The 25,070-nt window shown below is 50.9% G+C and overlaps 1 protein-coding gene across 1 annotated transcript in view; it reads left to right on the top strand.

The window, feature by feature from the left end:
* MYO5A (myosin VA) overlaps nt 1-25,070 on the top strand; it is a 937,291-nt gene that overhangs the window by 736,020 nt on the left and 176,201 nt on the right. Inside the window, exon 26 of the mRNA XM_069624847.1 lies at nt 11,333-11,476. Within this exon, the coding sequence (XP_069480948.1) occupies nt 11,333-11,476 (144 nt within the window). The remainder of the gene's footprint in view (nt 1-11,332; nt 11,477-25,070) is intronic.

Raw genomic sequence — 25,070 nt, 5'->3', positions numbered from 1 at the left:
TTACTTTTAAAAGTGTGGCTGATTACATGTGGTGGTTTACATTTTCTTGCATGCAAATAAACCGTGATGGAAGCCTCGGGCGTTTGGAAGGTTAAGCTACTTGAGTATGTGATAGAATTTGGAAGCAACCCAAACCACTCCTCCTCCTCTTTTTCCTGATTTAAAGAGGATAGTTTGGATCACACGATTCTGGACCCATGGTAGTACTGTAGCTTCTAAGGGGTCTGTTACTTTGAATGAGGAGGCCAAGCTTGAGATTGTCAGGGCTTGTCTTTCAAAGAGTGGCTGGTACGGATGGAGTGGCTGAAACAGTGAAAGTAGACAAAACAGATGGAACAGGTGGGGCAGATAAAATTAAGTGGATAGAGTGACGGAGTGGATCGAATTGGATGAGTTGAATGGAACTAGATTCGGATGGAACTGGACGATTGGAGAGAAATAGATGGTACTGGATGAAATGAACGGAACAGATGGTGTGGATTGAATGACATTATGGATGGAGTGAATAGAATCAGATACATTGATGAAACTGGACAGAGCAGATAGCACTGGACGGAAGAGATGGAACTGGACAGAGCGGATGGAATTGGACAGAGGATGGAATTGTTGCCATATATCTGTACCCCCTATATACATGTATCCCTGTATATATCTGTATCCTCTTATATACCTGTATCGACCCCTGTCACTATTTATGTGTATGTCCCCACCATCCCGTTCACGTGCCTTGTCTCAGGCGCTTCTACAGATGACCACCATATCACACCGCTAAGCTTGCTCTTACTATACACCATCATTCCACTAGAACACAGCTATACCCCTGATAATTCAGCCTGGAAGTTCACTTACGACTACGACCCCATGAACACCTCATCACCCTAATAAAACACAGCTAGCTGAGCACATTCCAGCCTAGCTGTTCACATAGGCGTTCCTCAGGCCTAAGGCAGCCAGAACCCAGTCTGAGTGTCCACCCACCAGACTGCACACATCCAACTGATATCTTCAGCACCACACCTATAGCTAGGAGGCAGCTTTCATCCAAAAACTAAATCGGCTGCACCCATATCTGGTGCAACCATGCACCATACAACACTATCTCTCTCTACTGACTTGAACTACAGTTCCCGAGGGCGTTCGGCCTAACAGCGCTTTGAGGTCATACCAATGATATATAAGGTGCTATATAAATACCAAGTAACATAACAGGGATTCGAAGTCCTAAACACACGGAAACGTTGCCGTCCTTTAAACTCAATTTTTGACCTTCACTGAAGTTAAATGTTAAAGGTATTTGTACTGCGCACCGTCACCAACGGAATTGGTCCCCAGGCGCTCTGGCGGATCTGCAAACGATAAGATGGGATGGGTTAGTAAGGTGAAGAGGGAGTAGGATAGTGAGAGGAGTGGTGTTCTGTTGGCAGCTTCAACTCGGTATACACCGGGTGCTGAGCTTTGGTGCAGGTATTGGATCGGTGTCAGTCCACGTGTGCTGTTGCTCTGGCTTATGTGTTGTTGCAGTGTTGTGAAGTGCGTGCGGCTTGTGGTGCGAGAGATGGTTGTGCGAGTTTTTGGGTGAGATAGGTATGCAGAGTTTGAGGTTATATTGGTTAGTGGGTTACCTGACCTTTAGCATGCTAACATTCACAGTTTTGTCCAAGTGTGGCACTTGTTGGCCTTCACAATCCTGTCTAGATGCGGCGCCGGCTGGTGTTCACAGTTCTTAGTGTGGCACATATTAACATTCAAGTTTCATCTAGGCGCAGGCATGCTTTCCTTCAATCAAAGTCCTATCTAGATGCAGCGCAGGCTAATGTTCACAATTCTGTCTAAGTGTGGACATGCTCATATTTACAATTCTATCTAAGTGTGGACATGCTAAGATTTACAATTCCATCTAGATGCGACGCAGGCTAATGTTCACAATTCTATCTAAGTGTGGACATGCTAATGTTCACAGTTCCATCTACATGCGACGCAGGCTAATGTTCACAGTTCTATCTAAGTGTGGGCATGCTCATATTTACAATTCTATCCAGATGCGACGCAAGCCAATGTTCACAACTTCATCCAAGTGTGGACATGGCAATATTTACAATTCCATCCGAGTGTTGACATGCTGATATTTACAATTCCATCTAAGTGTGGACATGCTAATATTATGGCACTCTGTGTTATTGGGAGGTAAGATTAAGATAGAGTGGCAGTGGTTTTCTGGAGCCGAGTAATTGCTTTGCTCCCCACCCATGCCACACTCAGTTTTTGTTGGTGTCTATTAGCTGCTGGCTTCCTTGGCGTCACCTGCGGACACCTGCAGACACCTGCAGATACATCTTGGAGCCGCCAATGTTGGGGCCGCCCTTGGCCTTGGGGCCTTTAGCCACAGGGGCTGCCGGGCAGAGGGCTGCCCTAGGGATTTCAGGTTTGTCCATCAGGTAGCCAATCACGGGGGGAAGGCGGGAACGGGAGGCAGGAGGGACCGACAATCAGGAAATGGGTGCGGGGACGCAGAGGAAGCTAACCAGGGGCAGGGGGACCACGGATTCCGCCACAGGCAGGTGGAAGAGGCACAATTACCTGCTGACCGCGCTCACAGGCTCTAAGCTGGAAAGGAGCTGGCGCAGGGCAGACAAATCGGTACACTCGCCGGCCTTGATCTCAAAGGACCAATGGGAGGGGGTGGGCGGGAACGGGAGGCGGGAGGGACCGATAATCAGGAAATGGGTGCGGGGACGCAGAGGGAGGCAGCGAGGCTAACCAGGGGCAGGGGGACCACGGATTCCGCCACAGGCAGGTGGAAGAGGCACAATTACCTGCCGACCGCGCTCACGGGCTCCAAGCTCCTGAAAAAAAATTGGGTTTTGGTCAGGTTTATTGGCACATTAGTGCATGGATTAATCTTTTGCTTTTACTACATAAAAATATGACTAACAATTATGATCCGATAGCACCTGCTTGGATTCACAAGCACCTGCTTGGATTCACATGCTTTGCATAGGCCAACACCTAGTGGTTGGGGCTGAGCATTAATTTGCCCACCCGCCAAAAAAGGGCATCCATAGGGTGTTGCAGTAATCCTATCCCTACTGTTACATGTACAGTACCCATGATCCTTTGACCCAAGCTGCATCAAGTGTCTAGTGCAGTGTGAGCACTGAAAAGTAAAATGAATACTTTTCCTCTGTATTCTAAACTAAATTAAGTTGTATACATTGGTGTATGAATTTCACATATCGTACTGTGCACTCTGTCAGAGGGGCGTTTGGGGGGGCGAATCGGGGATCTGTCTGCCTGTGAATCTAACCATATCAGCAGAATGCCCATTTACTGGAAGTTAAGGTTTGTCTTCTGAGGCTGTGGATCTGCTTACTTTGCATATACTACATACCCAGGAGAATACAGCAAAAGAAAAAACAAAATGCCCAGTGCGGAAAGGTTTAGAATAAATCCTAACCTCTGGCATTGCTCTGGCCAACCCTTCAGACCATTGTTCTTTGCCCAACAAGCCATTACAAGAGGGGAAATGCCCAGATGTTGGTCCCAAGGCTGCTGGGCCTAGAGACCCAAGCTACTCCTCACTGATGAAACCCAATGAGGCCGAAACATGCCTGGGGGATGCTTCTGGTCTCCTGTAGAAGGGATATGACCTAGCAGTTCCGGCTGGACTGCCCCTTTTGGGGGTGGGATCAAGCCAGATTTCTCCAGCATGGGGTCTGGCATGGATTCACATGCTCATGAATATTCCCCGTCGTCAGGCTGGGAATCCTCGGTAAAGAAAAAACCAGTATCAGTTTCGTTTCTGATCTGTCTTTCGTAGTAATAACCAATCACTGGTCTCTGCGTCATACTGACCACAGCCAATGACTGCCCTCTACCTAAGCACCGCCTCTGGCAGCCATCTTCAGATTTTTACCGCACGTTCATGTGTTGGGATCCTCGTGCTATTGCTCTCGAGCGTTAGTGCTATTTTTTCACGTTTTTTCTCAAAAACGTCGTTTTTTCGGTCAAAAGAGCCTCAAGCTCCACCGACTCTCCATCCGATCAACGGGGACCCGTGTCGGATTCGTCTGCGCCCCTCAAGGTTGAAGATTTCGTCGAGCTACGCTTTTGGAGGACTCCAGAAGTTTCTCAGGCCCGGACATGGCCCAGGAGAAGGGATGCTCGACGCCCGGAAAGCTGTTCAGGGTCTGCCCTGGATGCCTGCTGCAGAACGTCTTTAAGGAGGACGAACACTCCTTTTGTCTCTACTGCTTACATGAGGACAAGACGCACGTGGAGAAGGACTGTGCGTTTTGCGGCAACATGTCGGAGCGGACCATGAAGGACCGCCATCAACGTCTCGCCAACTGGCTGGAAGGGAAGAGCCCGTCAGGCGAGAAGAAGAGGAAGAAATCCGAGCGGTCTTCTAAGACCTTTGAGGACGCCCCGGCGACGGGGGTCCAACACAAGGCAAAGCACCGCGAGTCTGCTGACACCGGGAGCGCCGAACGGTCGGGCTCTACGGGCGCCAGGCAGGGCGCACCCTCCCCGGCACCATCAACCACGAGCCAACGCTCTGGGTCGGGTAAGAGGAAGGCCGAGCACCCGGCGAAGCTCCTGGAGAGGCCCCGGTCGAGCTCGAAGGCCCCATCGGAGGGGGAGCGAGGCAGTGTCCCCCCCCTCAAGGATAAGGCGGTGAGCGCACCTAAGGTGGTGAAGGCCTTAATCCATCCGGCCAAGCCCTCTATCGAAACTGTCCCGGCGGCCCTGGCTCAGCCTGTGGGGGCTACACCAGTGGTGGCGACCTCGGGGCTCAGAGTCTCCCTGCCACCTCGGAGGGAGTCCTCTTTTGTGCCCATCGATAGGACCCCCGTGAAATCCCCCGTGGGGAAGAAAAAGGGGGGGCAGGGCGTCGTCGTAGATTCGCCCTCAACCTCAGAGGAGGAGCTGGTCGAAGTCTTAAGCCACGGCCTCGGCGTGGAAGAAGACCGGCCCGTCGGGATGGATCCCGACGCAGGTGACGACGACATCATCGAGGGTACCGACGGGGCCCCTGATCGCCCGTCGGATTCCCCTCTGCCAGCGCCGCGAGACAACTCGGCGGCCATTTTGTTGGCTATACAGTCCTTATGCTCAGAGATAAGGACGAGACTATCGTTGCCGACGGAACCTCTCCCGTCGGGGGACCCAGAACCGGGACCTTCTGGTGTTACCCCTACCAAGAAAAGAAGGATCCACCCTCCGCCTCCTTTTCAGCCGTCGCGCCCCTTCCAGCCCTCCTCCCCGTCCACCCGAGGGGATGATACGGGGACTGACACGGCAGCGACGAATACGGACGACGAGGTATACGACGAGGATGTACCGTCGTCGCCTCCCACCAGGGCTTCTCCGCCCGACGAGATTGGATCGTTCCACTCCATGATCACCAGGGCATCCGAGCTTTTCCAACTCTGCCCTGAGGAGAAGAAGAAGGAAGGTTTCCTTTATCAGCGGCGCGAGGCCAAGAGGAAGACGGTCCTCTCAGTGCCTCTATTGGACGACATTTGGGATGAGGGCCTCACCCTCCTCAAGAACCTTTCCACGACGCCAGCTAGAAGGGACCGGTAAGAGAAGAAGTACCGGGTCCCGGACACGGCCCCCCTGTGCCTCCGGGCACAGCCTACCCCGGACTCCGTCGTCTCCGCGGCGGCCAGGAAAAAAGCGGGGGGGGGTGCGGCCTCCACATCGACTTCCCCACCGGACGGCGAGGGAAAGAAATTGGACGCTATGGGACGCAGAGTCATCTCGTCTGCGGCGACGACGATTAAAGCGGCCAACGCCTTGGCTATCGTGGCCCGCTACGACAGGGAGCTCTGGTACAAACTGGCTCCCCTACTGGACTTCTTGCCGGACGACAAGAGGGCAGAGGCCCTGGAGATCCTGCAGGAAGGTGAGGTGGCTTCGGACCACGCCATTACCGTTGCGACGGACATCGCCGACACTGGGTTCCGCCAGTTGGACAACGGCGTTTGCCTTAGGCGGCGTGGATGGCTCAAGGCTACGGACTTCCGTCAAGACGTTCAGACCAGAGTCCTGGACATGCCCTTCGACGGCCCGGGCCCTTGGAGTTCTGCAACAACGGCGGACGCCCTTTCGGAGCAGCGGAGGCAAGGGCGCCTCCAAAAGTTCAGGCGGCGGTTTCTCCACCTACCGTCAAGCGGCCCGCTCGTCGGCTCAGGAGGCCTACAGAGGACGAGGCAAGTCTGGCGGACCCCGCCGTCGTCGCCAAGGAGGTCAAGGCGGCAAAGCCTCGTCGAAGCAGGATTGAACCGACCGTGGGGTCGGGCCCCCACCGAAGCACCCCGGTGGGAGGCCGGCTGGCGAGCTTCGTCAGCGTGTGGGAGTCCATCTCCACCGACCGTTGGGTGCTGGACGCCTTGGCACGGGGCCACACGCTCGAGTTTCAAAGAAGGTGTCCGCGCGTCCCCCCCGTGGCCAGGAAAGAACTTCACGTCCCTCAACTTCTCCTGGAGGTAAAGGCGATGCTGAGGAAGGGCGCCATCGAACTCGTCCCAAAGAGACTTCGGGGCTCCGGAGTTTACTCGAGATACTTCCTCGTGAAGAAGAAGACAGGGGGATGGCGCCCCATCCTGGACCTGCGACGTCTGAACAAGTTCATCAAGGCGCAAAAGTTCCGGATGGTCACCCTCCAGCACGTCCTGGGTCAGCTGGAGGAAGGAGACTTCCTGTCGTCGTTGGATTTGGAGGATGCCTACTTCCATATTCCCATCCTAAAGGGGCACCGAAAATTCCTCAGGTTTGTGGTCCAAGGGCGTCACTACCAGTTCAAAGCCCTCCCCTTCGGACTACGGTCGGCCCCCAGGGTATTCACCAAGTGCCTTGCACTGGTGGCGGCGCAGCTGCGCCGCGAGGGGATCCACGTCTACCCCTACCTGGACGACTGGCTCATCCGAGCCAAGACGAGGGAGCTCGCCCTGGATCACACGGCAAGGACCGTCCGACTTCTCACGGACCTGGGATTCTCCGTGAACTACGCCAAGTCTCACCTGGTACCCGCGCAAAACGCACTGTTTCTGGGAGCGAAGCTCGACACAGTGTCTCTTCTGGCCTTCCCCGTCGGAGGAAAGGACCAGGTCCATCCTGGGCAAGGTACAGCGGATGTTGGTTTCCGACGCGGCCAAGTTGAGGTCCATCAAGTCCCTCCTCGGAATGATGTCTTCCTGCATCTACCTCATTCCCATGTGCAGGCTCCAGATGCGCCCGTTGCAGGAGTTCCTGGACGCGCGCTGGATCCAAACGACGGGCAGCTTCGAGGAGAGGATCACACTCGACGAGAGTTTCCGCCGAGCGGTCCGGTGGTGGGGCAACCGCACGCATCTGACGGCGGGCATGGACTTCCAGACCCCAGACCACCAGGAGACAGTGACCACCGATGCCTCCCTGGAAGGGTGGGGAGCGCACACCGAAAATCTGCACGCGAGAGGCCTTTGGCTCCCGACGGAGAAGTCCCTCCATATCAACGTCCTGGAGCTCCGTGCAGTGTTCTGGGCCCTCAGGTCCTTCCTTCCGTCCCTCAAGGGCAAGGTGGTGAGGATCTTCACCGACAACACCACCACCATGTTTTACATCAGGAAACAGGGCGGAACCAGGTCCCCAGCGCTGTCCAAGGAGGCGCAGGACCTGTGGCATTGGGCCGTCGCCCAAAGGATGTTTCTGGTGCCGTTTCATCTGGCAGGGATAAAAAACACCATCGCCGACTCACTCAGCAGGGAGCTGCGCTCGTGCCACGAGTGGGAACTACGGCAGGATCTAGTGGATCGCCTCTTCCGACGGTGGGGCACACCCCAGATCGACCTGTTCGCGACCGCGACGAACTCCAAGTGCCGGAGGTTCGCCAGCAGGTTTCCCCAGGCGAGGAGCATGGGCGATGCTTTCTCGTTCCCCTGGGAGGGCCTGTTCCTCTACGCGTTCCCTCCTTTGCCACTGCTAATCCGGCTCGTCAACCAGCTCAAGAGGTCACGGTGCAGGATGATCCTCGTCGCACCTGCGTGGCCGAGGCAGATATGGTTCCCGGACCTTCTGGACTTGTCAGCGTCCCCGCCAATCAAGCTGCCGGTGGACGCGGATCTTCTCTCCAGGGAAGGAGGCGCCATCCTCCACCACGACCCGAAATCGCTGAACTTGCAGGCCTGGCTCCTGCAGCGCTAGAGTTTGGAGGATACGACATACCGGCCGACTGCAGAGAGGTTCTTGCAAAGGCCAGGGCGTCCTCGACTCTTAAATGCTACGGACACAAATGGAAGAGGTTCTCTGTCTGGTGCCACGCACAGAAGATTAACCCTCTACGGATTACGGCTCCCCAGGTACTGCCGTACCTGCTGACGCTGGCCAAAGCTGGACTGGCACACGCGTCCATCAAGATTCATCTTGCTGCGATCTCCCGATACACCAGAACCACGGGCCGGACGTCCTTGTGGTCTCATCGTCTGGTGAAAGAGTTCATGAAGGGACTGTTCAGATCGTTCCCGCCGGTGAAGGCTCCGGCCCCGGCGTGGGAGCTCAACGTGGTGCTGACCAAGCTCATGGGACCTCCGTTCGAGCCTCTGCACTCGGCCCCGTTGAAGTTTCTGTCGTGGAAAGCAGCGTTTCTTGTGGCCATCACCTCCGCACGACGGGTGGGAGAGATCCAGGCCCTTTCATGCAAGGCCCTGTACTTGACTTTTCACGACACGAGGGTAGTGCTCAGGACGCACCCCTCCTTCATGCCCAAGGTACCGTCGGACTTCCATCTCAACGAACCCTTGGTGTTGCCTGTGTTCTTCCCGTCGCCTTCGTCGCCGGCTGAGAGGACTTTGCACTCGCTGGATGTGGCTAGAGCGCTGAAGTTCTACGTGGACCGCACGAAGTGTTTTCGGAAGACGTCACAACTCTTTGTGAACTTTGGACCTGTCAATCAGGGGAAGGCTCTCTCGAAGGCTTCCATTTCCAGATGTCTCTCCGGCTGTATCATGTACTGTCATCGGTTGGCAAACCGACCGCTGCCTGGCCGTCCGAGAGCCCATTCCACCAGAGCGATCGCAGCTACCACGGCGTTCCTTTCTGGTGTGCCCCTGCTGGACATATGCAGGGCTGCTACGTGGAGGTCGACGCACACCTTCACGAAATTCTACAGCATCGACCGGGATTCCAGGGAGGAGTCCAGGGTCGGCCAAGCAGTGCTGCGCAACCTGTTCGCCTGAGGTGAGCCTGGTGAGGAGGTAAGATGCTTAATGTTGAGTTTGATGTAATGCTTAATGTTGAGCCTTTGCCACCTCCCGTGGTTGTGCATGTGTGTACTGCTATGTATTCTTTATTCATGAGCATGTGAATCCATGCCAGACCCCATGCTGGAGAAGGAACAAGTTACTTATCTGTAACTGTTGTTCTCCAGCATGGGTCTGGCATGGATTCACATGCGAACCCTCCCGCCTACCCCTCTGCGGCTCTTCACTTGGTCATACTGCCACTTCACGTGCTTCCAAATCTGAAGATGGCTGCCAGTGCTTAGGTAGAGGGCAGTCATTGGCTGTGGTCAGTATGACGCAGAGACCAGTGATTGGTTATTACTAAGAAAGACAGATCAGAAACGAAACTGATACTGGTTTTTTCTTTACCGAGGATTCCCAGCCTGACGACGGGGAATATTCATGAGCATGTGAATCCATGCCAGACCCATGCTGGAGAACAACAGTTACAGGTAAGTAACTTGTTCCTTACATATCTTTCCCCTTCTGTAATTGCTTGGCATAGTCGAGGGTTGCCCAGAGCGAGGTTATGATTAAGTCCAAACCTTCCGGCCACCACCTCTTGTTTTGCATACTGTACAAGTAACAGCAGGGATAGATTTATGAGCAAGCCCTAGATACCCTTTGACTTGCAAAGCATGCGATACCAAGCAAGCCACAAGCCTCAGAAGAACAAATTACCCCTGGTAATGTTCTGGCTGGATGGCCCTGCTGCATATATCTCATCTTTGATATATCCTAAAGTCTGCTCACAGCTTCTAAAAAGGTTTTTCCGTAGCATTGTGCACCATGCGTCTGGTCACTGAACTGGTCAGTACTTGGCTGTGTTGCTAGCATAAAAGGCTCACATGGTGCCAGTTGCCTTAGTTTGACAAAGTTACTCACCATAGTGACTACCTTACTGCTAGTCCGTAGTCCCCTTTCCTCCATACTTGTGGGACATTCAGTCCATTGGGACGGGACCAGAGCATTTCAAAGTAAAAAATTACGCTGTCCTTTTATTTTATGCAGGGCCACCACACACGAGCTCCGCATCGCCCTTCAGTCCTTTATTGCCAGGTCTAGGACCATTTAGCAACAACAGAGGATACTTATTAGAGGAAACGTATGGAGGAAAGGGGACTGAGTATGGTAGTCACTACAGTGACTAATTTTGTAATACTCCTACGTCCTGTCCCCTTTCCTCCATACTTGTGAGAGATTCCCAAGCACTGATCAAAGTAAATACAGGTGGATGAAATGTCCCTTATTGGAACAAATTCTTAAGAACTGCCTGTCCGAATTTGGCAACAGCCGGGGGAAACTCAGGCCAAGACAATCTGCAGAAAGCTGAAGGGGAAGCCAACAAGGACATTTTTGCCATGGACCTAAGTGCATTCATTCTGTCAAGGTAAAACTTCAGAGCACGTCCAACGTCTACACTTTGTAAAACCTTCTCGGAATCAGTGACAGGGTTCAGGAAGTGACTTAGCAATTTACCTCCTTGCCATCAGAAATGCCCCTTATTTGTACATCTCCTGAAACTACATACAGGCTAAGTACAATTTGGAAGAAAATTGCCTCCCGTCCTCAAGTGGGGAATCCATAGAAACAGTCTTCGGTCCCAAGCATGTGCCATGTAATCTGTTGCTCCTTTTTTTTGCTGGGCATGCTAACCCACCAAATAATAAAATCAAGGTAGGTGTTCAGGACATCTGCTGTGACTATTTATGAACTTCAATGGTGGTTAACGGGATATTTTTTGGGCCATTGTGAACAATGAATTAACGATGCATTGGGTTGACATGCTCACACCTAGTTACTTAGTTTTGAAAGTGTGCTGTATTTCTTCCGAAAGCTGCCTCGGATCGAGGTGAGTGCACTGCTGCACCTGATCTTTACGAATTGAACGGGAATCACTAGAACACATTTCCTTGCTGCTTTTTCTTAACCTCATCTATAGCAGCGTACTGAAATTCCTATCTTTGAGAGAAGTTGAATAATAGCAAAATAACATGAGCCTGCTCAGCTATTTTTACCCTAGCCGATACTCGCACCTTTCTTCTTTTGATTACTTTTTTTCTCGGCAGGAACCCGCTGAGAAGAAGGCTCCGCTTGACATGTCCTTGTTCCTGAAGCTGCAGAAGCGGGTTATGGAGCTAGAACAGGAAAAGCAAGCACTGCAGGATGAACTGGACAGAAAGGAGGAGCAAGCGATCCGCACCAAAGCTAAGGTTAGACCCAAATACACACATACACTTGTGCAAGCACACCCAAGAGTGGTTTTCCTGTTTCACAGTGGAGGATTTGCGGAGGGTGTTAATGAACATCAGAATGCACATGTTGAAGTGTTTATTGTCATCAACACATTGTAAATTGTTCTTAAAATATCTGCTTGTGAATATTTCACCAATCTAACTAGACATTTAGAATATTATAAACAATGAAGGTCATTTAGTACATTCCAGAGCAGGAGGATCCAGCTTCCCCGCCCAAGCCACTGCACTTTGGAACTCCTGGCACCCCACCTCAGAATGGAGAGCTCTCTGACGATCTTCAGAAAAAAACCTCAAAACATTTCTGTTTAACTGATATGACTTGGAACCCCATGTGCATACCTGACTTGCACATATCCGTAACCATGCCTCTATGCTCACAGCGCCTTGATGCCTTCGGGTTTACGCGCGCTCTTAAAATGTTCAATAAATAAAATAAATTCTCAGTTAACCATTTAAATACGATTTCACATCACCATGTGCTTTGGTGAAAGCATTGAGTTACTCTATAGTCATGCACATGTCGCTTATCTTTGAATCCATAGCTCAGTTGGTAAAGGCAAGACCAGTTAAGCGAGCCAATATATAACCTCTAATAGTGTAAAAAATAGTCTTTTGCATAGAGAAAATGTACATCAACAAAATCTTATGACTGTCTAGTTTTCTTTTTAAATCTACATTCTTCATATTTAACTTTAAAAATAATCAAGTGACTTCATAAATGCAATGATGTCTCTTCATCTTCACTTAGGAGGAAGGCTAAGGGTGTGTATGGATTCTGAACCAAAAGTGTCAAAATGCGACGAGGAGAGAACAAGGGCTTCTTATTCCCCAAATGCTAAATGTTTCAGGAGCTAACGAAGCAAACAGATTGCACTGAGAAGTAGTGGACCCATGTTCTATCAACAAATGCAGTTCAGACAGTTGAGAAATACATGTTGGAATGCTAGACATGTAAATCACTTAATGGAAAGAATGTATCAAACGAAAGTACCTGAATAATTACATAAATACAGTAACTTGTGGTCATAAATTAACCAACATACTGGGATAAAATATTATGAAGATGCAAGATTTGATGCAGTCGAGATTTACATTTGTTAAGAATATAAATGTTGACCGAGACCAGTTGCCGGGATCGATCCAGCCCACACCTTGAATGGCCGCACTGGTGCTAGCCAGCTTAAATGCCCGAACAGGATGTACACTATGTGTTAGGGAAATGTATCATTATAATGCCTTATCCCCTCTCCTAGTGCGACCCCCCAGCACTTTTTTCTGGAATTCTGGACCATTTTCTTTCAATCCTCAATGAGTGGACCCTTTTTCCACTCATTCATTCTTGTGGGCTCTGTCTTTTGGAACTCTATTCTTTGATTTCTACCTGTACTATGGAGTCTGCCTGCGCCATAACTCTTAAATACATATGTGTTTTTACAACTGCAGCACAAAGCTCCTTATGAGAAGTGTTGCTGGGGACCATTGGGGTCCTCCTTTGAGATTCTTTTTCTATATTCTCAAGTAACAACAGTTCTTAACTTAGTATCTCTCCCAAAACTTTATAGCCTGAGATTGGCACACAGCACCTTCAGTACCTGGTATCCCCACTTCTCTCTGCTCCTGTGACTTTTTAATCACATAGACAATCACCTACTTATGGGTGGTGGCAGTGGACGGGTTGTACCAACTATTGTGTATTTATTATACCGCAGCCTATGTCTATAGACTCGGTAGTGCACAATAGGGGCACCCAAGTACCAGCTTGGGGCTGCCCTTCTTTTTTTTTTTGCCATTCCTTGCATGGTTGTTCTTTGTTAGCCCTTCTTCTACCATTCTGGGGGGGGGGGGTCCTTTTCTTCTAACCTATAGTATTCTTTTGAACCCCCTTCTAAAAAAGCCCTCGGCCGATCCTTCCTCTCTGGCTAGCTATCGTCCGATCTCCATCACTCCTTTCCTGGGAAAAATCTTTGAAAGGCTGCCCATCTCCCAGCTTAATCTACATACTGAATCTGTTGGTTGCCTCCATGACCACCAGTCTGGCTTCAGAGCTGCCAGCAGCATGGAAACTGCTCTCCTGAAAACCTGTGCAGACTTGCTCTCCAATCTTGACTCTACTCTCCCTTCTGTCCTCATTCTGCTCAATCTATCCTCTGCTTTTGACACGGTCAACCATCCCATCCTGCTCAATCGCCTCTGTGACAACCTTGGTATTACTTTCTCACTGACCGACCCCCTCCGGTCAAACTGGGGTCTTTCCTCTCTTCTGTCTTTCTCTCCACTTGTGATGTTTCCCAGGGATCTAACCTCTGTCCCTGGCTCTTCAACCACTATCTGGCACTTCTTGCCATCCGCATCACTACTTTCTGCTCGATTTTTCATTGTTATGCGGATGACACTCCGCTCTCTTTCAGGCTCCCCTCAGCCACCGCTGCTGCTTCTTCTCTCATGCCATACTGTACTGTCTGGCCGCAATTCAGGAATGGTGTCCACCAATGATCTTTGCCTTAATGCCAGTAAGACTGATATCCTCCTCATTGGGACACCCACTCCCTCCTTTCCTCTCTGGCTGCCCACTTGGGGACCTCTTCCTGCTCCTTCCTCTGAGGCTAAGAAACTTGGTGTCATCTTCGACTCCACCCTCCCCTTCTCTCCTCACATCTGACATCTCTAAGAAGTCAAACTATCCGCTGCACCTCCTCGGAGGTATTCTTCCTTTTATCACTTTCCCCCAGAGGCTCACTGTCTCCAGAGTTCTGGTCCTCTCTAGTTTGGACTATTGCAACAGCCTCTTTCTAAATCTTCCTGCCTCTACTCTTTGATCTTTACAACTTATCCAGAACAGTACTGCAACACTTGTCCTTGGCCTCAAGCCCAGCTCTGAAATCTCTTCAATGGCTTCCTGTGGCTACAAGGATCAAGTTCAAGACCCTCTGCATCGTCCACAAGGCTTACGGGAGCCTGGGACCGCGCTACCTTCAACTTTCTCTTGCAAAAAACCTCCCTTCTCTTGCTCTCCACTCATATTCACCTCCACCTCCGAGGGTCAGACGCTTCTCCAAGCAGAGAGTTGGCTTCAGATCTATCTCCTCGGCTGGGGCCTGCCTCTGGAACAGCCTCCCTGCCTCTCTCAAACTTGAGCATAGCCACCTCAGGTTCCGGAAGCAACTCAAGAACTTCCTTTTCGCTTCCGCTTTCTTGCTTTCTCTCCCCTGCTGATGCACCTGACTGCTCCGTGCACTGGTCACCCTTTGAACTCGGGCCCAGGCTCCTACATGTCCAGTTGCCATCGCACTGCCTCCAGGCTACCCAGCACTTAAAGGTCTGTATCTGCACCCCTACAGTCCCTTCTCTCTGCACTTATGAGCCACCCACTGACTGCATGTGTGAGTTAACTTCACTTCCCCTTTGGCCTCCCTCCTGGCACTTCTCCCCTTCCCCGCACTTGATTGACACAAGGCCCAGTAAGATAATTATTTTGTCCTCCCTTTGTGTCCCCCTCCTTATCCTGTCGCGCCTAGAAACACTTGTGTACAGACGCGCGTTAAATGCCACATAATATCATATTGTTTCCTTAAGTTTTTCTTTCCTATAAGACTCGGCTTTGGCTTGGTTAAGGTAGGGTGCAAACCAAGGTGACTTCTACTTCAACTAGAGGAGCCATGGAAACCTAAGTCTGAAAAGCTGATTGAAGAGAATCAAAGAAAACTGAACAGGAAACCCCAGCCAGTGAAATCCCCATGAGTGACTCCTTAAATTAGGATGCAAGGTGCTTAGTTGTGTTCCTTCAGAACCTGCCTGGTACTTTTGGTCTTGCTATGTTTAGGCAGTTGGATCTTAAATCCGGAAAAGCCTGATGAAATGGTCTGTCCGTGTGATTGGAAGTGTCATCTAGCCTGACTAACAGATCTCTGCAAATAACTTGTTCAAGGCATGTCCTTTCATGTGGAAGGGCTTATCTTTCAAAATGTAAAGCTTCTGACCCTAAAACCAGTTTTCTTAAAATGGAATGGCATCAGGATTGTCTGGGCAATCAATCTAAACGTTTTGGTCACCAATGATGATTCAATATTTTAACTTTAGAGCTTGATGGACCAGGAAGTAAGGCAAACCCTTCAGGACGACTTTTGTAGGGTCAGGAGGATGATGCATTGTAACAGTTTAACCATCTCTGAATTACCACAGTAAAATTAACTAACAATAATTCAGAATCCTCACCCAAGTTGGAGAGGAGTTCAACAAGATTTGAAAATAATTGCTACTGCTGACTCCTTATTAATTGATGCACACAATAGCATAATCTAAAGGAAGAATAGCATGGACATCAGTTATTATTGTGATTCACTCATCCAGTTTATTCTAACAAAAGAAAAAAATTGCAGACCAATTTATTCTTCTGCACAGAGTATATTTTGGATTTTTTTTTCTAAGTTTAGTTTGTTCTTTAAACTTTGCAATAATTCTTTAGTGTTTGGAGGTTTTGTCTGAATGCCTCTATTGAGGAGTTCAGTGGGTCAAAGCCAGTAGTAAGGTTCAGGGCTTCCACCAAGTTAGGCTAAACCCACTATAAAGAGGCTTGGCAGTAAGGCTTCATCCTAGGACAGGTGGAGATTGGTGTAAGGCACAGCTCATCAAACCTACTTTAAACTGGAGCAACATAGCATCAATTGTTAATCCACTGTGTCGGGTCAGAAGAAGCAGGCAGACACTTGAAAGACATTTTGAGTGTTTATTCTGCTGGCCCGTCTGGATCAAGCGTGGAGTTACAGGGACTTTAATGACCTGGTTTAGTTTTATTGCAGAGCGGACTCAAACCGTTTCCTTCTAGGCTTGTTTGTACCAGCCCTCCAGATTAAGCTGCAGGGTTCGTCGGGGATCAGCACTGTCTCCCCTCCTGTTTAATCTGTACTTGCATCCATTGGCAGACCTTATCTCGGAGATTGGAGTCCGATTTTACACCTATGCTGATGACACTCAACTAGTGTTTCGGCTGGACTCCCCGCTAACTGGGCCTTTTAGCAAATTCTGAAACTGTCTTGCCAGTATAGGTAAGTGGATGTCTGCCAATTGGCTAAAACTCAATGGAGAGAAAACCAAGGTCTTGGTGTATGGTCCCCAAACAGCTAGTAGTCTCTGGCACTCCCAATTTTGGATATCTCACTTGGGCCTTGTCCAACGCCTTGCAAGTCGGTAAAGACGCCTTGGAGGTGGGGATTTCAGCTTTCTGTAATGCTGACTTTGGTAAGCTCAGTTTTGAGAAAGATCTTACCTTGCTACTATCGCATAGTTGAACTATGATGGTCACGTCAACAATAATGGAATCTCTCGACTACTGCAATGGGATCTATCTGGGGCAACCTAAGTACCAGATGCATTGGTTGCAGGTACTCAAGAATGCGGCAGCTAGATTGGCATTAAACGCGCTTCGACTGACTTCTTCTACGGCCCTATTACATCAACTCCATTGCCTTCCAGTCACAGCGCGGATTGAGTTTAAGATTCTTTGTGTCACTCACTGGGCTCTTAACAATGCAGGTGCAGGTTATGTAAGAAATACGATAGAGCTCCATTACCCAACTAGAAATGTAAGTTCTTCTTCTTCTCAGGCGCTCCTTAAAATACCGAGGTATAAGCGGGGCCCGGCTGGGAGGAGGTTATTTCTCAGTATTGGCCCCCACGCTATAGAACATGTTAACGTTGTCACTGACGAGTATCTGCCCTTGCACAGGGCACTTAAAATTCATCTATTTTAACTGGCTTCTGCCTGAAATTGCAAGGTCTATTTGTATCTCTTATCCATTAGTGCCAGCCCCTAGACGTCTATGGCTCTTAGTTTGCGCTTTATACTAAATAAATAAGGATAAGGCCTACCTTCCCCTATTGCTAGACGGTTTATAAATAACTCATGGTGCTCGTCAAGTCGTCCAAATTCTTCTTCCTTCTTGTTGGTCTCTTATGGTAATGTCTCCATGTGTTTCATAGTTCTCGTTAGTAAGATATTTTCAGATCGTGTATTAGGTCAGACGAAGGACACCGACCCTGATTGGCCATTCTACTCATGCTTTTATTAAAGAATATAGATAAGGCCTATCTGTCCCTATTCTACAAGGCTTCCCTACCTAGCAATACTAATGTGCTTGTCAGTCGTCAGTGATTGTCTGAAATGAAGAACTGTTCAACTCTAACGTATCTGACCCTACAACTACTCTTAATAACTTAAAGCCTTCTCCTGAGGTTTCTTGATTTATCTCTTGGCCACTCTTCAATAAATGATCTTTAGGTACTCTAGTAATCACTTTTACCAGTTCATACAGTTCATTTACTGCACTCTTGACTTTGGGTTTCTTCTCAGAGGTTCCATTATGATGATTGATCCTTCTCTATTTCCATGGGTTGTTTTTACAGAAATTAGTTTTTCCCTCTGGGATATTTCTTATATTTTAGAACAGTTCATTTTCCTTGAACCTTTCATCCTCTGATTTCTGAGATATTGTCACAAAGCGTGAATGCTTGTTAAATTCTGCTTTTACAAAACATATGGGGTGATTATATAGCAGTCTGGCCTCGGGCAGCATCACAGTGACTTGTTACACTGGAAGCTACAAATCGCTTTGTGTACCTGAGGCAAGTGGTATAGAAGTGATTGGTACCCCACTGAAACCGGCTCACCAATTGTTTGAAATATCTAAACAACAATCGGACATCCTGGAAGATTCTACTTTTTACTATTATTATTTTTGGTTTAAAATGTTCACAAGTGAACAGATGAGTAGGGGGCATTAAACATTGACTTGCACTCTCTTCCGTGCTCCTTGTTCCTGGTCCTGGATTTTATTATTGCATGGGGTCTAGTCTCCCAATGACTGTTTGTTGCACTTTCATGAGATTACAGTCTAAATGAAGCTAGCACTAGTTTTCGCTATTTGTCCCCTAACCCTACATAGGCAGGCGCACACCAGCTCCCACTAGGGCTAGACAGCACAGGAGGGATTTTTAGCAGTGGTTGGAGGGCAAGTGTAGCTAAATTATATGGCTTTCTAAAAAATATTTTAAAGTAAGAGTCTCCAGGGTAATTTGCAATACCTTTTTGCCTTGCAGGTTTCTTTTTACTACTCTTGTATTTTCTCTCTCCTGACTGTATCTAGTAGGAGTGTTATAATAATGATTCGAGGGGATTGGGTCCTCCGACGTATTCCATATCTATGACATGTAATCACCACAGCTGTGCTGCTTTGGAAACTTTTTTCGGCGTCTGCGTCCTGCGTCGATGACGTCGATGCGCCGTCGTCGAGGGCCTCCTCCGACGTCATCCGATGTGATAAGTAGGACGCACGACGCCCGTAGCCTCAGTTCCGTTTTTTCCGCGAACGTGTTGCTTCGTGATTCTCGGTTCACGCCTTGACTCTTTGGAGTTCTGTTCTTCTCGGTTCTTCGAACCTGTTCGTTTTGTGCAAATCCTTCGTGTGAAGATGTCTTCTACTTCGTCTTCGACCCCGCGTCCGGGTTTCAAGAAGTGCGGGGAGTGTGGGTCCAAGATGTCGGTGACGGACTCGCACGACGCCTGCCTCTGGTGCCTCGGGGAGGCCCACGACACGGATGACTGTATCGACTGCCAGTCGCTCACGTCCAAAGCCTTACGCGAACGTAAGAAGAAGTTGTCGGTAGGTCGGGTGTCCAAGCCCAGGAAGTCGAAGTCTGCGGGGCTTTCGACGGTTGATTCGAGGGGTGACTCTCCGCGTCATCGTCGGAAGTCTCGTGGGTCTCCTTCTAGGAGTCGGTCTCGCCACTCCTCAGCCTCTTCGAGGCGTTCTCGGAAGCGCCGACACCGGTCGTCTTCCAGGTCCTCCTCGGAGGACTCTGCCCGGCACGTCGCTTACCCCACCAGCCGTGCGACGCCGGAGGAATGGGCTTCCTTCGGGAAGAAAATGCTGGCGATTCTTGAGTCTCAGGGTACTAAGCCGTCCGCGCCCCCGAGTGGGGTCGGTCGTGTGAGGTCGAGAGACACCGCTCGCATGAGTGGTCGGCACGAGTCACGGGAGAGGTCCCGCTCGGACAAGGAGACTCGTTCTCGCCGTACCCGTTCCAGGTCCCGGTCCTCGACGCGTTCGAGACCGTGTGCACCTGTGAAGTCTTCGAGGAAGACATCGACGTCTGAGGCGTCGTGGGCGTCGACGGGCTTTCTCGAGGCTCCGGCTTCGAGGAAGTCGCCGAGGCCGTCGACGCTCGGGTCGTCGAGGGACACGCTCGGGGCTCCGGCCTCGAGGGCTGTGTCGACGCCGCCGATGCTGGAGGCGCTGCGTCTGACGTCGACGCCGATTTCCTCGGCGCCGATCCTCTCGGCGCCGATGCCGGTTCTCTCGACGCCGGTGCCGTTTCGCTCGACGCCATCAACGCCTTTCGTGTCGGAGGTACCCCATGGCACGGTAGAACCCCCTAGGAAGGCTCTGGTTAAGAGCAAGCACTCTCGGGTGCCTTCTTTTCGCCACCTGGACTATATTTCAGAGGCGGATGAGGATTCTGATGGCCTGGTTCCTAGTCAGGTTCCAGATGAAATTGTCTCGGGCCATAGTCAGTTTGACGATTTGAGACAGTCACTGCATGATGCCAGTGGACTGGACACCTCTCCGGAGGTGGAGTTTTGTAGGCCTGAGCCTGGCTCTCATGCCGATTCCTCGTACCGGCGCCTTATGGCTAGGGTTTCTGAGTACTTGGGATGGTCTGCTCCCCCAGGGGAGTTTGTGCAGGATGATCTGACGGACATTCTTGATGTTGGTCCCCCAACTGACCCGGTACTGCCGTTCCATATGGCTTTACAGAGAAGGGTGGCGGCGGCTTGGACTGCTCCAGAGAGTCTCCCGGCGGTGGGCAGATCCTTGTCGCGAAAATACCGTCCAGCCAGTAGCGACCCCTGCTACTTGACCAGGCACCCCACTCCGGAGAGTTTGGTGGTGCAGGCGGCCACGGCCCCGGCAAAGCAGGCGTCGTACCCTACCATCCCTCCTGATAGGGACGACAAACGTTTTGATGGCTGGGCGAAGAAAGTGTTTTCTTCTGGTGGTATGGCGCTTCAGGCGGCCAACTCCATTTGTGCCTTGTCTCGTTTCACACACACTGTGGAACTGTGTTGCGTTGGCGGCTGAACATATTCCCGAAGGGGACGAACGGGATGGTTTCCTTGCTATGGTCCAGGATGGTAAGGATGCCATGTGTGAGTCCGTTCAGTCGGGTGTGGATTTAGCTGAATGCGTCAGTAGGTCCATGGCGGCGAGCACCATGATACGCAGGTTTGCGTGGTTGCGGAAGTCGGGGTTTGCTCCTGATGTGCAGTCCCGGCTCCTCAACATGCCCTTTGACGGTGAACACCTTTTTGGCAGCAAGGCTGACGAGAGCATTGAGAGGTTGCAGACCTCAAAAGCTGCAGCGAAGTCGTTGGGCGCTGCAGTTCGCCAACCTCCGCCTTTTTGTCCTAGGGGACAGCAGTGGAGGGGTGGTTCCTTTCGCTATTACTCATCCTTCAGTAAAGCGAGAGGAGCTGGCAGTCAAAGAGGCCATCGCAGGGGTACCAGAGGTGGACGACAGGGTACCCGTGGTGCCAAGGCCGCTCGGGCAGTTGCCTCTTTGCCCTCAGGTAACGCCGCAGCCGCTCAGTCGTGAGGCCATGTCCCATGGTTCGCCGGTTGGGGGAAGGCTGGCGCAGCATCTTGTAGAGTGGCAAGCCATTACTTCAGATGTGTGGGTTCTGGAGATCATAACCCACGGCGACTGTCTTCCCTTTCGGCACAGGCCTCGCGACAATCCACCGGGGAACCTCTCTTTGCAGAGTCCGGATCCGCTCCTTGCGCAGGAAATTCAAGCCCTGCTGGAGAAAGGCGCCATAGAACTGGTGCCTGTAGCGGAGAGGAACAAGGGATGGTATTCCCCTTATTTTTTGATTTCGAAGAAAGACGGGGGATTGAGACCCATCATGGACTTGCGCGGTTTGAACAAACTCCTCAGGAAGGACAAGTTCAAGATGGTTACTCTCTCTCAAGTCCTCCAGGCCCTTCAGCTTCAGGACTGGTTGGTGTCACTCGACCTCAAGGATGCTTACTTCCATGTGCCGATCCATCCCAAGCACAAGAAGTACCTGAGGTTCGCGGTTGGCGACTCGCACTTTCAGTTTCGGGTCCTGCCGTTCGGATTGACCTCCGCCCCGAGGGTTTTCACCAAGCTCATGGTGGTGGTGGCAGCGCATCTCAGGCAAGGGGGGATTCACGTCTACCCCTACCTGGACGATTGGTTGATCAGGGGGAGCTCTCCCGAGCAAGTCCTGGATCATCTGTCCGTCACCTGCCGCTCCCTTCACAGGCTGGGCTTCTCCCTCAATTTAAAGAAGTCCCATTTGACGCCAACACAGCGGCTCCAGTACATCGGAGCGGTGCTCGACACTTCCCTGGGGCAGTGTTTTCCTCCCCAGGTGAGGGCTCTTCACATTCAACAGATGGTGCACAAGTTTCAGCATGCCCAGACGCTCCCTGCATTCGAGTTCTTGAGGTTGCTCGGCCTCATGGCATCCTGCATTCTTCTGGTGCCAGAGGCTCGCCTGCGGATGACATCTTTGCAGTGGGCACTCAAGACGCAATGGTCGCAGTCCTCCGGCAGGATGTCGGACCCGGTTCAGGTGCCGCCCTCGGTCGCCCGGGATCTTCTGTGGTGGGCCGTCGAAGGCAACTTGATGAAGGGGGCTCCATTTTGGCTTCCCTGGCCGGAGGTGACGATCGTGACGGATGCATCCCTCACGGGATGGGGAGCTCATGCCAACGGGCTGACAGTCAGCGGTCGTTGGTCTCCGTCGGAGTCCAGACTCCATATCAATCTTTTGGAGTTGAGGGCCATCAGGCTAGCCCTGAAGCCTTTTCTGCCGACTGTGCGAGGAAAGAGTGTCCTGATCCTGACGGACAATACAGTGGCCATGCACTACCTCAACAAAAAGGGGGGGCCAGGGTCACTTCCTCTGTGCAGGGAAGCGATGCAGCTCGAGTTCTGGGCCATCCAGCAGGAAGTTTCGATCTCGGCAGTTCATCTGGCCGGAGACGAGAACGTGACGGCGGACGCTCTGAGCAGGCAGAGCGCAATCTCTCACGAGTGGGAGGTGGCTCAGGAGATTCTCCTAGAGATCTTCGCCCTTTGGGGGACCCCTCAAGTGGATCTCTTCGCCTCCAGTGTCCACCGGAAGTGCGAAAGGTTTTGCTCGTGGGAATTTCCTCCAAAAGGAGCCTTAGGAGACGCGTTCGTGGTGGAGTGGTCATTCCCGCTGCTGTACGCGTTTCCTCCAGTCCCCGTCATCCCGCAAGTGCTGCACAGGTTACGGAAGTTCGGTTCCCGGATGATCCTCATTGCCCCGGCGTGGGCTCGGAGGACGTGGTACCCGGACCTTCTCGACTTATCCATCTGCCCTCCACGTCGTCTTCCCTACCGAGACGTTCTGCTCTCACGGGAGGGGGGTCAGGTTCTCCATCCAGAGGTCAGATCCCTCAACCTTCACGCTTGGCTTCTGAAAGGTTGAGGTATAAGGATTGGGACCTCCCTGAGGACGTGATGGAGGTGTTGCTTTCGGCCCGAAGACCAGCAACAAAGTCTCTGTACCGTTGCCGTTGGCGTAAGTTCTGCGACTGGTGCAGAGTTCAGAATGTGGATCCTTTTGCATGTGACATCCCCATGGTTCTGTCCTTTTTACTTTCTTTGGCCCACAGGAGCTTGCAAGTGGGTACCGTTAAAGGTTACCTGGCGGCGCTGTCCATCTTTAAGCGCTCGTCTGAAGAGTGTTCTTACTTTAAAATCCCTTTGATTTCACAGTTTCTGAAAGGGCTCACTAATGTGTTCCCTCCGTCACCTTTCCTGGTGCCCGGTTGGGATTTAAACCTTGTTCTTAAGTTTCTTATGGGTGCTCCGTTTGAGCCTTTACATTCTTGCCCTTTGAGGCTGTTAACTCTGAAAACTGTGTTTTTAGTTGCGGTTACTTCCGCTCGCAGAGTGAGTGAGTTACAGGCACTTTCAGTTAAGCCTCCCTTCACTGTATTTCACAAGGACAGGGTTGTCCTTAGAGTTCGTCCTTCTTTTCTTCCGAAGGTAGTGACGGAATTTCATTTGGCCCAGAAGGTTGTTCTTCCGGCATTCTTTCCTCCTCCGCATCCTGGTAAGGAAGAGGAGAGGCTCCATAGGCTTCATCCTAGGGGAGCTTTAAGCTTTTATGTTTCACGCATGTCCCGGGTCAGAGTGGACGATCAACTCTTTATTGGTTACGCTGGAAAGCGTTTGGGGCAAGCTGTGACGAAACAGACTTTGTCTCGCTGGATTATTTTGGCCATCTCAGAGTGCTACCGCTTGGCGGGTAAGGACCCACCGGCTGGCTTGCGGGCCCATTCTACCAGGGGTATGGCTGCGTCTACTGCCCTGCAGAGGGGTGTTCCTATTCGCAACATCTGTGATGCAGCCACCTGGGCTTCAGTACATACATTTGTACGTCACTATTCCCTCGATTCCATCCGAGCACAGGATCTGGCCTTTGGCAAGGCGGTCCTTTGCTCTGCTATTTGATTGACTATTCTAAATCTTGATTCTAAATTCTTTCCCTCCTCCTTGCTCTGGTACTGCTTTGGGAGTCTGTCATAGATATGGAATACGTCGGAGGACCCAATCCCCTCGAAGAACAAGTTACTTTCTTACCTGGTAACGTTCTTTCGATGGGATGGTCCGACGACGTATTCCATATCGCTCCCGCCCTGCCTTCCCCGCTGCAGAATTTCTTTTGCGATTGCAGCTTACGTTCCGCAAGGCTTTGTGTCTGACTGGCAGTTGACTAGTGTCACACGTTCTGGGGGAAAAAACTACAACTGAGGCTACGGGCGTCGTGCGTCCTACTTATCACATCGGATGACGTCGGACGTCGGAGGAGGCCCTCGACGACGGCGCATCGACGTCATCGACGCAGGACGCAGACGCCGAAAAAAGTTTCCGAAGCAGCACAGCTGTGGTGATTACATGTCATAGATATGGAATACGTCGTCGGACCATCCCATCGAAAGAACGTTACAAGGTAAGAAAGTAACTTGTTCTTCTCAGTGTCTCTTATTGCATCTGGTTTCTCATTACTATGATAAGTACGAGCCTTCCAGGAATGATTCTCATTCACTCGTATTAGATCTTAACTCTCGGACTGCGATGAGTAGGAGCAGTCCAGTAGTTATTCTCATCCACTCGTATTATGTCTTTACTCTGTGACGAAAATGAGCAGTCCAATAATGATGCACATTCCCTTCCTGTTATCCCATTTACCTTCCGTGTTGAGGGTTAACATCACTGTGTTCTTCACAGGATCAGGTTGATTTTCCTTTTCTCCCTTCCTGGCATCTCTGCCAGTTTCTCTTTCCTCGTTTCTTTCAGGTTTGTGGTCTATTATCACAGTTTTCCACTCATCCCGAGTTCGCCATATGTGAATGGTTTTGGCACAGTTAATTGAACCCCCGGTCTGCCACAAACCTCTCGCCACAAACCTCTCTTGGTCACGCCACCACTC

This window comes from Ambystoma mexicanum, chromosome 11 (assembly GCF_040938575.1).
Source record: "Ambystoma mexicanum isolate Mex_15411 chromosome 11, UKY_AmexF1_1, whole genome shotgun sequence".
NCBI classification, from domain to species: domain Eukaryota; kingdom Metazoa; phylum Chordata; class Amphibia; order Caudata; family Ambystomatidae; genus Ambystoma; species Ambystoma mexicanum.
Note: the sequence above shows the minus strand (reverse complement) of the source record. Positions and strands in the feature narration are given on the sequence as shown.